This window comes from Notolepis coatsorum, assembly GCF_963971535.1.
Source record: "Notolepis coatsorum genome assembly, chromosome: 11".
Taxonomy (NCBI): Eukaryota; Metazoa; Chordata; class Actinopteri; order Aulopiformes; family Paralepididae; genus Notolepis; species Notolepis coatsorum.
This window is the reverse complement of record NC_140175.1, coordinates 89,343,249-89,358,010: the sequence shown is the minus strand read 5'-3', so window position 1 is coordinate 89,358,010 and position 14,762 is coordinate 89,343,249. Positions and strand designations below refer to the sequence as shown.

The 14,762-nt window shown below is 41.6% G+C and overlaps 1 protein-coding gene across 2 annotated transcripts in view; it reads right to left on the bottom strand.

Annotated features, from left to right (window-relative positions):
• The window catches only part of ccbe1 (collagen and calcium binding EGF domains 1), a 134,738-nt gene that overhangs the window by 15,123 nt on the left and 104,853 nt on the right, over positions 1 to 14,762 (bottom strand). The window contains exon 6 of one of the 2 annotated variants that reach the window (XM_084324013.1): positions 8,538 to 8,647. In XM_084324013.1, coding sequence (XP_084180139.1) covers positions 8,538 to 8,647 — 110 coding nt within the window. The remainder of the gene's footprint in view (positions 1 to 8,537; positions 8,648 to 14,762) is intronic. The other variant, XM_084324014.1, reaches the window with a different exon arrangement.

Here is a 14,762-nt window from a genome sequence, read left to right as displayed (position 1 = left end):
GATCTCCCTTATAACGTCATGCGGTACGATCTGGTCGTTCACAAGAGGAACTTAACACAGCTGTGGGCTGGAAGGGCCACACACACACACACACACACACACACACACACACACACACACACACACACACACACACACACACACACACACACACACACACACACACACACACACACACACACACACACACACACACACACACACACACACACACACACACACACACACACACACACACACACACACACACACACACACACACACACACACACACACACACACACACACACACACACACACACACACACACACACACACACACACACACACACACACACACACACACACACACACACACACACACACACACACACACACACACACACACACACACACACACACACACACACACACACACACACACACACACACACACACACACACACACACACACACACACACACACACACACACACACACACACACACACACACACACACACACACACACACACACACACACACACACACACACACACACACACACACACACACACACACACACACACACACACACACACACACACACACACACACACACACACACACACACACACACACACACACACACACACACACACACACACACACACACACACACACACACACACACACACACACACACACACACACACACACACACACACACACACACACACACACACACACACACACACACACACACACACACACACACACACACACACACACACACACACACACACACACACACACACACACACACACACACACACACACACACACACACACACACACACACACACACACACACACACACACACACACACACACACACACACACACACACACACACACACACACACACACACACACACACACACACACACACACACACACACACACACACACACACACACACACACACACACACACACACACACACACACACACACACACACACACACACACACACACACACACACACACACACACACACACACACACACACACACACACACACACACACACACACACACACACACACACAAGCGTGGTGCCCCGAACCATGCAGGCTAAAAACTAAGGGGGACCGAGCTTTTGAAGCAGTGGCCCCTAGGCTCTGGAATGAGTTCCCCCAGATCTTGAGAGCATCCTCCTCTGTGGCCCCTAGGCTCTTGAATGAGCTCCCCCAGATCTTGAGAGCCTCCCCCTCTGTGGACTCATTCAAGGGTCAACTAAAAACCCACCTGTTCAGGTTGGCGTTTGGCCACGTACACACGTGAGTCCGTTTCTTCTGTTTTGTCCATGCCTGTTTTTATATTGTATGTTTTTTTTTATGAATTTACCTGTTCTTTGTTTTTTAAACTTGTGAAGCACTGTTTTTACACAGTTTTTACCTGGATGTGTTTGTATTTTTTATGAATTGCCTTGTTCTTTTCTTTTTTTGTTTTTAAACGTGTGAAGCACTCTGTGCATTCGTGCAGGGAAGGGTGCTATAAAAATAAAGCCTTACTTACTTACTTACTTACTTACTTACTTATGTCGTAAATTATGCCAATTATAGCTCATAAAATGTGTTGAGAAATGTCCCTAAAGATTACTATGTACAAAAGGAATGCTTTACACTTTTAGACTGTAACAAGAAGTGATTAGTAGGTTGGCAATCAAAAATATTGATGACCTGGATTTGACTAAGGTAACTTAGTTCATAGATTGTGTCTGTGTCTACAGAGACTGATTGACATTGTGATCACACAGAGGTTGATTTACATACAGGGGTGTTGGCCAACAGCTAAAACAATGAGCTGGGCACATCACATACCGCTGTTAGAATGCTGTGGAGTCTCTCTGTGAGGAGGAGTTTAAGTTTCACTATTGCTGTAACTAAATGTATGTTTAGATCCTTAATTTAAGCTCCAAACAAGCTGTAGATATTTCCTGGTATATTGTACTTGTAATCTTGAACGTGAGGATATGAAACATGTTGTATTTATGAAGAGGATCATTGAGTTGTACAAATCAAGCCATTTCGGAATCTAATCTGTAATAATTAAGAGGATACTAAGTATAACTGTTAACATAGATATTAATTTACGCTAAAAGGAATGATTAAAATGCTATAAAACTGGGCTTGATGATACAAACAGTGATTCTCATCTGAAACCAAAAGTTTTTAAGTCAGGAAAAATATGTCTGTGTTTAGAAGAATCATCCCAATTTAACTATATATATTTTGGGGCTTATTACCAAAAAGTAATAAGCCTAAATTAGATTAATTCTATTCTCTGATTTGGAAACAATGCCAACGAGCGGTTGGTCACAAGACAACCCTCAAATTCAAATACAAAACTTAGAACCCTCGGGATTGGAAGAGAGCGTCTGCTTGACGTCACTTGGTGACGTCACGCCGAGATTTCTCCCCCATTGATAAAAGGGAGCACTGGGAACAGAGAAGAACAGAACACACCACCCCAGCGGTAGACGACGGCAAACGAGAACAGACGGAGGAACTCATCACCATAGCAACGAATCAAACAACAACAAAAGACATTGAAGAAGGAACTTCCTGGTTTTCAGCAGACAAAGAACTTGAGTTAGCTAGATATATTCAACGCTGTTCTGAACATCATTGATTTGGATATAGACGCTTTTCAACAAAGACTCATGCTTGAGCTTTGTTGGATTTCAACCCTTTTAGTATAGAAATAAGTTGTGTTTATATGCAATAAATGCAACCCTTCTGACGAGAGCGCCGCATCCTGCCTGATGATTCATCCATCACCGTACTATTCTCCTATGGGTAACGCAGCAAGCAACTTAGATACAGAACAACAGCAGAGTACTGTACTGTTAAGATAATACTATACTTCATGGGACAAGCTTAATTATGGTTACCACACTTACTTACTTACTTACTTACTTACTTACTTACTTACTTACTTACTTACTTACTTACTTAATTACTTAATTACTTAATTACTTAATTACTTACTTACTTACTTACTTACTTACTTACTTACTTACTTACTTACTTACTTACTTACTTACTTACTTACTTACTTACTTACTTACTTAATTACTTACTTAATTACTTACTTACTTACTTACTTACTTACTTACTTACTTACTTACTTACTTACTTACTTACTTACTTACTTACTTACTTACTTACTTACTTACTTACTTACTTACTTACTTACTTACTTACTTACTTACTTACTTACTTAATTACAAGCACATTGTGCACACACATTTACATTTTGTCAGCTGACGCTTTTATCAAAAGCGACTTACAAGTTTTGTACAACAAGTCAGTAGGAAGGGTATACTCTATCAGCTGAGTACCAATGTTCAACAAAGCTTTCCAATGTTTTCATTTCAGATATTGATTGAAGAAGTGTGTCTTCAGTCGACGGCGAAAGATTGGTCGGGTTTTGGCTGTCCCAATTGTGGTGGGAAGTTCGTTCCACCATTGTGGGGCAAGGACAGAGAATAGGCGGCTTTTCTTTGATGACCCTCCCGGAGCTCGGATACTGTAGGCGTTGGTCGGAGGCGGCCAGAGGATGCAGAGCGTAGGGTCTTGAGGGTGTGTAGTTATAGACCATTTACCGGAGGTAGGCAGGAGCCGTTCCCTTCGCCAGTGAGCCAGTGCAGTACTCTAAGAAGTGGGGTGACATGGGCTAACTTCGGTAGGTTTGAGATCAGGCGGGCGGCTGCGTTCTGAATGAGTTGAAGAGGCTTGGTGGCAGTGGTCGGAAGGCCAGCAAGCAGTGCATTACAGTAGTCGAGGCAGGACATGACTGTTGATTGGACGAGGAGTTGGGTGGCTTCTTTTGTCAGGAAGGGGCGGATCCTTCTGACGTTGCTCAGGAGGAATCTGCAAGTTCTGGTTGTCGCTGCGATGTGAGCGGAGAAGTTCAACTGGTCATCAAGGACAACAACAAGTTTAGTTTAGTTTAGTTTAGTTTATTCGGATCCCCATTAGCCATTGCCACAGGCATAGGCTACTATTACTGGGGTCCACACAAATCAATACAATACAATAAAATCAATACAATACAATTAATACAATACAATACAATATAACAATACAATACACCTCAATAACACATACAAATATTATATAATAAAATATATAACTTCACCAATCACACATACCCATCTACTCAATCATGTTTCAAGGCATATATGTTCACTTAAAGCACAACAATACATCTCAATACAATATACAAATATATTAAAAATCTAAGTTCAACAATCACACATACCCATCTTCTCAATCACCCACAGTACCACTCTTTCTTATATGATTTTTAAGGTGTTTTTTAAATGTCTGTTTGTCTTCAACCCTAGTTAGTGCAGGTGGTAAGTTCTTGGCGGTCGTGGACGCGGCCACAGCTACATTCTCCACTGTGATGGAAAGGTCGGTCAGCGGGGAGGATTTGGACGGCAGGTGACCGTCCAACCAATTCTCTTTTGCTTAGGTTCAATTTGAGATGGTTGGTTGTCATCCAGGCAGAGATGTCAGACAGGTAGGCCGAGATCCGCTCAGAGGCGTGGATATCTGAGGGAGGAAAGGAGAGGAAGACTTGAGTATCATCGGCATAGCAATGATATGAGAAGGCATGAGATGTGATAATGTTACCCAGAGATTTAGTGTAGAGGGAGAAGAGGAGGGGTCCAAGGACCGAGCCCTGGGAGACACCCGTCCGCAGAGGGCCGACAGGGTCCCTCTCCATGACACTTGGTAGGAGCGGTCATTGAGGTATGATGTCAGCCATGTCAGCCATGTCAGCGCAGAGCCAGCCACTCCCATTCCTGCGAGGGACGCGAGGAGGATCTGATGGTTGACTGTGTCGAAGGCTGCAGACAGGTCTAGGAGAATCAGGACAGAGGAGAGGCCTTTCGCTTTTGCTAAGTTTAGTGCCTCTGTGACCGCAATGAGGGCCGTCTCTGTGGAGTGACCAGTCCTGAAGACAAATAAACCTCTTGAATCTTGACTTGCCATATTCAATCAGTTTCAGTAACTACAGATCAGTACATATTGTTAGACTCACTTGTTGTTTGGAACGAGCCTCGAGCCGTCGCGTTAACCCTTCGAGAAGCTTTTGTGGTCCGGCAGGGCTTGATAAAGTGTGTGTCCTCCAGACTCCATATAAATCCAAAGCCAACACTGTCAGTAATGTACAGTATCTCGTGCTGATCTCTCCAACTCCTGAGAATACACTTCTTATATCTTATCACCGAACCACAAGCCTAGCTAAGCTAACGCACTGAATCTAAACTGAATAAATAAAATAGGACTGACTGGCTCCTCCTCGCATTCTTTTCTGTCTGACGACGTGGGGAGTACAGTGGCGCAGAGCTTGCTTCGAGCGCTAGAAAAACACGCCCGAGACATCATATTTGAACGCACTGATAGGCGAAATGTATTTGCTTGACCTATTTACATTGGCTGCGACGATACAGTGACGCGCACAGTGTGCACGCTACGTCTATGCGCCCAGCTTTAGAGGTACTCTCTATATCAGGAGAGACAGTGACGTCATGTGAATCACGCACAAAAGAATGATTTATATTTGATATATTAACGTTATTGTGCATTTGAAACACAAACACTTAAAATGAGTAAATATTATTAATTTTAAACATGTTTAGTTTATTTTTAGGCGCCCTCTATCGGCCGGCCGCCACTGGATTAGGGTCTAGGTCTAGGAGGTCATTCTGTAAGAGATAATCAGTAAGTTGGTTGGATACAGCACGTTCAAAGGAAAGGAAGGAGAGAAGAGAGACAGGACAATAGTTGTCTGTGACGGTGGGGTTCATGGTTGATTTGTTTATGAGCGGTGTGACTCTGGCTTGTTTTAGGGAGGTGGGGACCACCCCAGAGTTGAGGGAGGAGTTGATGGTATCAGTTAGGAATGGGAGGATGTCCGGTGCTATGGTCTGGAGGAGTGGGCAGGGTAACAGATCCAGCTGGCATGTAGTGGGACAGTTCGACCTTACCAGTGTCAGGGTCTCGGCGTCTGTAATGGGAGAGAAAGATGACAGAGTGAAGGATGAGGTTCTCAATTAAATATTTGGAATGGGTGAGGTTTGGGAGAAGGAGCTGCGGATGTTCTCCACTTTTTCTTCAAAGAAGATCGCAAAGTCTTCGGCACACACACACACACACACACACACACACACACACACACACACACACACACACACACACACACACACACACACACACACGCACAAACAGAAAGCACACACACACAGAAACGCACACAGAAACGCACACACACACACACACACACACACACACACACACACACACACACACACACACATACAGTCACACACACACATACAGTCACACACACACACATGCACGCACACACACACACACACACACACACACACACACACACACACACACACACACACACACACACACACACACACACACACACACACACACACACACACACACACACACACACACACACACACACACACACACACACACACACACACACACACACACACACACACGTGCACTCATAGGGATGTGGGGTCATGCATCACCACCATGTTAGTCGCAGGGTCTGTTCCTGAATTCCTCCAACCTGCAACACCCTGTGCCCTTGGGCATGAAGTATGCATGAAAAAGGATGAGATTCAAGATCAGTTTGATAATTTGAAGGATGAGGAGAATTCACTCTCCAAAGAAATTCTTATTCCCTATAATTACCAGCACAGGATACAATGTTTAGAAATATTCTAGCATGTTCAGTTGCAAATAGCAATGCGCTGCTGTCGGGACAAAACCTCATAACTCCAAAAACCCAACTTTTCAGCAGATGAAAAAAACGAACACAGATTTGAGGGTGAATAGAGTTAGGAGGTTTAGACAGATGATCGGTTTAATGCTTTCCCATTGTTTAAACTTTGTAAAACCCACACACACATATGGAGGATGATCTACGGAGTTGATTTATATAAAAAAAAATTAAATTTAAACTGGATTTATGAGGTTTTGTCCCGACAGCAGCGAATGCCAACTTGCACCCAACCCTTACTCTGAAACCAATCATACACGTTGTCGACATTGCTACAGAACACGCCCATCCCACCCTATCAGTGTCCCTCGATTTTAAAGGAACACACCAACTTTTTGGGAAATTAGCTTATTTGCCATCTACCCTGGAGTTAGACAAGCAGATACATACCCTTTTCTTCTCTGTGCATGCATTAGGCTTAGGGAACAGCCGCGCCGTTAGCCTACTGTAGCTTAGCGTCATTCACTGGAAGTAGGTGTGCCAGTGTAGCCTAGTTCCCAACAGTCACGAAATACACTCCAAATACAACTCCAAAACTTTCCTCAAAACATGTTGTGACCTGTGTATTTACCATGTGGAGAAAAAAAATTATTATTATTAAAACATTTTCGTTTTCTAAGCAGATATATACTGGGATTTTTTTTTGCCGAACCACTGCTCCTGGGCACAGTGATTTCATCACCTCAAAAGCTCTGTTGTTTTTTTGAAAAAGGAGTGTATTTCGTGAGTGTTGGGAACTAGGCTACACTGGCACACCTACTTCCAGTGAATGACGCTAAGCTAGGCTAACGGTACGGCTGTTCCCTAAGCCTAATGCATGCACAGAGAAGAAAAGGGTATCTGCTTGTCTAACTCCAGGGTAGATGGCAAATAAGCAAATTTCCCCAAAAGTTGGCGTGTTCCTTTAAATAAAGGTTGAATGTATCTTTGGGGGAAGAAAATCACATTCTATTGCTTTTGTTTTCTTAATGTCTGACATTTAGGGGAAAAATAACCTGAAGTACATATTAGCCTGAAGGCCCACCTAGACCACACAGCTGCAAGCGATATATCATGCCTTTCAGGGCAGGGTGGTGAGTGGCACCGCTGACAGACTAGTGCTCTGATTGGTTCAGACAGCTATAGGCTGCGAACACACCGGAGAGGCTCACACAGATCACCCGCCAATTCACACCTACACAGGCAAGTCGCAAAACCAGCCGACTAACAGTACAGGAGGCTATTTCAATCGTTTTCTTAAAAAAAAGAAAATAAAAATGTTTTATTAGACAGTAAAGTGAGGTAATGCATGTCAAGGGACTTGTATTAAAAAGCGGCCCAGTGTTGTTTCTGAGAAATTGGCAGGTATGGACTCTTTGGGGCAAAGCAGAGAGTTCTTTAATTGCTAATAAATAAACCGAACAAACCCGCCCATGTTCACGTTCAATTGAATGAAGCGGTGGTATTAAAGTCAGTCTCTATTATAACTATGGGAATACGCAGAGGCCACGCATTAACCATATAATTGAACTCGACCGAGAGGAACATGTTAGAGGTAAAAATGAAAAGCTAAAAGTATGAGTGAAATGGTGGGGACAGGTATGACAGTTTGGAGAAATGTTATTACAGGTATTACAGCTTGGACAACTGCTGCTGAGACGGACAGGCGGACATTATGTGTGGTTGTTACCTTCTGTTTGAGCTGCATGACGGACATCTTGATTTGGTGGAAGTCCTGGCAGGTGGCCGAGCAGGTCCCAGCCTTCATCACCGTGTCAGACTGTCCGAAGAGACGTGCTGCTGGGAGACAAAAACAAAACAAGATTTCACAAAAAGAGAGACATAAGTCAACTCCATTTTAATTTTTTTAATTTTTTTTTATACTTCTATACCATCTGGTGGAGGGGGGGACGAACGACTTATGTGTCTTGTAAGATGGGATGAGATAAGATAAGATAAGATAAGATATTCCTGTATTGATCCCCTTGGGGAAATTCAGGAGTCATAGCAGCTAGGGGTGGGAATCACCAGAGGCCTCACGATACGATACTATCATGATACTTGAGTGACGATACGATAGTATTGCGATACTAAATATATTGTGATATGCTGAGTATTGCGAGCGATATATTGCGATTTTTTCAACTGCAAAGTAAAACTTTGTCAACATGTTTTATCTAATAAAATAAAGTTCAGTCTGTTCATCTCACTTCAATAATTTTTATTGCAGAACATGTTATTTTCTCAAGCAGACAGATGTAAACACTGTAATCTGTGTTGCATGTACCTGACAAACTGAACTGTTTGTATTACAGTCATATTCCAACTTAACTAAATGCACATGTGTGCGTGTGGACTACTGTACTATTACAGGTATTGAAATAATAATAATAATAATAATAATAATAACTTTATTTGTATAGCACTTTTCATACAGAGGTTGCAGTTCAAAGTGCTTCACAACAGTAAAAAATACAGGCATAAGCGAGCATAAAAAAGACAGGTAGCAAGGTATGGTAAATCACAGTGTTTCACATTAGGATCTAGCATCCCAATAGGCTCTCTGCTTACAGTTTTCAGTAATACAAATAATAAAAATAGTTTAAAATGATTCAGTTTAAAAATAGTCAGAAAATTATAAAATAGAACGGACATACAACAGGGTATTTAACATACAACAGCAGTGCATCAGTAAGAAGTAAAAAGTGTGATAAAATAGTTCTCTTCATACAGTAGGAGGTAGTCAGATAAAATTAGCATAGAACCGACACATGAATTTGATAGGCAGTGGATAAAAGTAGGCAGGGTAAGAATAGTGCAGGTAAGTACAATTTGTGTCAGGATATCCCTGATGTTTCATTGAAATGCCTGAGCAAAGAGATTTTTAAGCTGTCTTTTGAAGATGTCTAGCGAGTTGGCTTCCCTGATGTTTTGGGGGCTGCATTACCGATCCTCTTTTGACTGTTTCTGGGAGCCTCTAGTAGTCCAGCAGCTGATGATCGCAGTGTTCTTGCTGGTGTGTAATTTATTAGCGTGTTGGTGATGTAGCTAGGTCCCTGTCCATTTAGAGCTTTGTATGTAAGGAGAAGGAACTTAAAGTCAATTCTAAATGTTACAGGAAGCCAGTGTAAAGTAGCTAAGACTGGACTAATGTGCTCTCTCCCTTTGGTTCTAGTTAGCAGTCGGGCTGCGGAGTTTTGGATAAGCTGAAGCCTCTCTGTGGTTTTCTTAGGGAGACCTGTGAAAAGTGCATTACAGTAGTCTAACCGGCTAGATATGAATGCATGAATTAGCTTCTCAGCATCGTTCTGATTAATAAATGGTCGTACTTTTGCTATATTTCTGAGATGGAAGAACGATGTTTTCGTTACTTTGCTAATATGAGAATTGAAGTTCAGTTCTGAATCTATGATAACCCAGAGACTAGTGACCTCAGATTTGATCCAAGGGGTTAGTCCTCCCAGGTTCTTTATTAACGTTTCTTTTTTAGTTTTGGGGCCGATAATTAGAATTTCAGTTTTGTTCTCGTTTAGTTTCAGGAAGTTCTTACTCATCCATTTATTTATTGCCAGTAAGCAGTCTGTTATGGAGCTAATCGCTGTATCATTTGGTTCAGCAGATATGTACAGTTGTGTATCATCTGCATAGCTATGGAAATCTACATTATGTTCTCTGATGATATTACCCAGCGGTAACATGTAAAGGGAGAAGAGTAAAGGACCTAAGCAACTCCCTTGTGCAACTCCATAGTTGTTGTCGTATATATCAGACATGTGCTCTCCTAGTCTAACATAGAATTTCCTCCCTCTGATGTATGTTTTGAACCAGCCTAGCACATGTTCTGAGAAACCGACAAGGTTTACAAGACGATCGAATAGAATATCGTGATCGATTGTATCAAATGCTGCACTGAGATCTAGCAGGATAAGGATGGAGATCTTATTCTCGTCAGAGTTTAGCCTGAGGTCACTGATTATTTTGGTGAGGGCAGTTTCAGTGCTATGATATTTTCTGAATCCCGACTGAAATTCTTCTAAGATGTTGTTTTCTTCAAGAACGGAATTTATTTGAACTGAAACTATCTTTTCAAGTACTTTGCTAATGAATGGTAGGTTGGATATTGGACGATAATTTGCCATTTCATTACTATCCAAGTTAGGTTTTTTTTAGTAATGGCTTTACAACTGCTGTTTTAAAGGCATCTGGGAAAATACCAGTTCTAAGGGAAGTGTTTATGATATCTAGCATAGGGCTTGAAACACTATTAAACACCCGTTTGAAGAAAGCTGTAGGTATAGGGTAAATGTCTGAGGTGGAGGAGTTACATTCTGAGACAGTTTTGCAGAGTACATCTAATGTGATGCATGTGAATCTTCTCATGGTTACATTGCACGGTTTTCTGCAATCAGCTTTATTTCCATCATGAGTAATGCTGGCCCTGATCAAGGTTATTTTGTTGTTAAAGAATAGTGCAAGTTCTTCACACTTAACCGTTGATGACTGAGGAGGTGTAGGGGCAGTGTTGAGTAGTAGATTAATAGTGGAAAAAAAGATTCTGGAGTTTCCAGTGTTTTCTGTAATGATTTTAGAGAAGTAGTCTTTCCTTGCTAAGCGGATGATTTTATTATAAGCAGTTAAAGCATCTTTGTATATATCACAGGATATGGTGGTTTTAGTTTTTCTCCATTTTCGCTCTGCTGCACGACATTTCCTTTTTTCTTTGTTGACCGCATTATAGTTCAGCCAGGGCGAGGCTCTGGTTTTCTTTTTTTTCATTTTTAGTGGGGCGACAGAATCTAATACAGATGACAGTGCATCATTGAGATTTTCTACCATTTCATTTAGAGAGCTGTCATGATTGTGTGGTTCATGTAGTCTGATAAGATTAATGAACTTTGATTCAGCCTTGTCGTTTAGGAGCCTCTTTTGAACTATGATTTCTTTTTTTGTTTTAGTAAGGGTTATTTGAGTATCAAAAAATATACAGTGATGGTCGGAGACAGGTAATTCAGTTATTGAGAATTTTTTTATGCTTAGCCCAGTTGTTGTTATAACTAAGTCTAATATATTTCCAAGCTTGTGGGTTGCATTTGTTATATGTTGTGTTAGATCAAAGCTATCCAGTAGATTTTCTAGCTCTATAGTTTTGGAGTCTGTTTTCTTATTAAAATGGATGTTCAAGTCTCCATTTAGGATCACCTTATCATATCCGGTAACACATAATGAGATCAGTTCAGAGAGCTCCTGTATAAATATTGGTGAGTGTCTGGGCGGTCGGTATATTGTGACGATAATGGTTGATTCTGTTTTGAGCTCAATGTCAAGATATTCCATCGACATGAACTCGCCTAGTTCCGTGATTCTAAACAAGAGTTTTGAGGAGAAAATGGCTGCAACTCCCTTCCCCCGTTTATTTTTTCTGGGTATTTGATACAAATTATAGTCTGGTGGAGAAGCCTCTATCATTATTGATGTAGCTGTGTCATTATTGAGCCATGTCTCTACTAGGCAGATGCAATCTAAGTTATTTTCTTTAATCAGATCATTTACAAAAAAAAAAAAATATTCAGTGATTTGACATTTAGGAGGGCTAATTTTATTTGTTGGACTTCTTTAGAGGAGGTCTGCTTTGGCTTGACCTTGATGGCTTTGAGGTTAATAGCAGGTGAACGCATTGATGGTGTATATCTTTTATAGGTTTTACCATGCCATTGGCTGGTTAAGATTACCGGTATGTTTTGAAAGATGGCATGGTGTTTGTACTATTCATTTAATACCCTTTTTGGTGCTAGCAGACTGTCTAGTGCGTTGTTGGGTCACATATGCTGTTCAGCATGATGAGCTGATTTGATTAGCTCTCTCGGGGACATTTGATCAAGCGGGTTGCTGGTGGCCATGATGGCCTGGGGACAGGACGCCTTGTGCTCGTGCTTGTATCATGAGTTTGATGCCCTTGGAAGTCACTAAGGTATGACGTAGGTTTGCTGCTAGAAGCCTCGAACCAAGGTGGTTTGGGAAGAATCCATTCCTCTGAAAGCGTTCAGGATTATTCCAGAACACATTAAAATTGTCAATGAAATTCAGTTTGTGTGTGAGACAGGCAGATTCTAACCATGAATAAAAATTTAGGAGTCGACTAAAGGCTTCTTGTCCTCTGCGATAGCATGCAATTGGTCCACTGATGGATACATCCTGATATTTGTCTATTGTGTTCATTAAACAAGTGAAATCCTCTTTCAATGTCTCTGTGCTCGTTTTCCTTCGCAGGATGTCAAACGATCCAGAGTGAATGACAATTTTTGTTATGTCTGGCCCGATGAGTGTTGGAAGTCTTTCGGCCAGCTCTTTCACAGATGTGTTTTCTAGACATATATTTTCTGTGTTTGCCATCTCCACATACCTTGTTGTGGAATCTCCAATCAGTATGCAGTCTGTTTTCTGTGTGAGGTTAGCATTTTTCTTTCCAACAGTTTTGGGGCCATTTGTTTTTGGATTAAGCCTAGTCTGCCGGTTCTTACCACAGTCCTGTGGCCTTGGTGAAGCCTCGCTAGCTGTACCACTAGCCTTCTCAATAGCCGGCATGTTAACGCTGGTCTCGTACCTTCGGTGTCGTCTACCGCGACGTTCTCCTCGGCGCATGGTAGTCTCTTCACTGTTAGCCGTTAGCTCAGTCTGGGTCGGGTTTGCTAGCCGCGTCGCTCGTGGCTCTGTTTTCCTCGTCGTCTCGTCGTTAGCGTGTGCTCCGATGTGCCGGCTGTTAGCTTCGCTAGCATTAGCGTGAGCTCCGGCATGCCAGCTGTTTGCTTCGCTAGTGTTAGCGTGAGCTCCGGTATTCCTGCTATTAGCATCGTTAGCGTGAGCTCCGTTCCGCTCGCTGTTTGCTTCGCTAGCGTCGTTAGCCACGCTTCTAAGTCTCTTTGGTTTGGGTGTTGATATGCGTGTTTCTGAGAGTAGGTTGAAACTATTTCCTGGCGGTACCGGGGGTGAGGTAATAGTCGTGTTCCTGTTTAGTTTATTTCTCCTTTTATCCTTGACGGTGGTCAACTGCTTTGGTCTAGCTCCTTGCTTGTGCCAGGGACCGTCTTTTGGGTGGTGCTGTTCTGTAGCTAGCCTAGGCCAGGTCTCAATCATGGTATCATTGGCTATATTTGTAGTAGCTTCAAAAATAGAGTCAATGAGTCGCTCATCCTGTTGGATTTGGTGCAGGATAGAAACTCGAGCCTCCAGCTCTAAAATCCTCTTACTCATCCTCAGGCAGCTAGTACATTCTGTGGGAGAGCTGAGTCCCGGCATCTTCCCTTATTTATTGTCTTTTCAGGTTAGGCTAAACTGAAGCTAAGCTAGGTACTTAGCTGGTAATGGTGGGTCTTGTTTTCTTTCAGCCGGGGTCTTTATGAAATGAACAATGCAACTTCCTTATACAATTTTAATTTTTTTTTTTTTTTTATAAATAATTAAATATCGATACTTGGCGTCCCTGTATCTATACAGTATCGCCATGCAAAGTATCGCAATACTACTACGTATCGATCCCCCCCACCCCTAATAGCAGCATGGGGGAGGGGGGTAGAGGTATGGGCAGGGAAATAGTAGAAAGACATGAATATAGGAAATACAATTAGTTCTGAATATAAAAATATGAGAACAAATAAACAGTGTAAACAATATAATTAACTCTGAATATAAAAATAAGACAAAAATAAACAGTGTAAACTATATGATTAACTCTGAATATAAAAATACGACAAAGTATAAAAAATATACGGCGTATGCCAGTTATCAGTTATATTATACGTTACAATAAATATAGGCAATAGTAAACATTACCAAACTTGGCAACAGTAACAAAAATGATATGAACTCCATAATAGACTACATATAATATACATTATATAGGGTACATTTATCATATTCA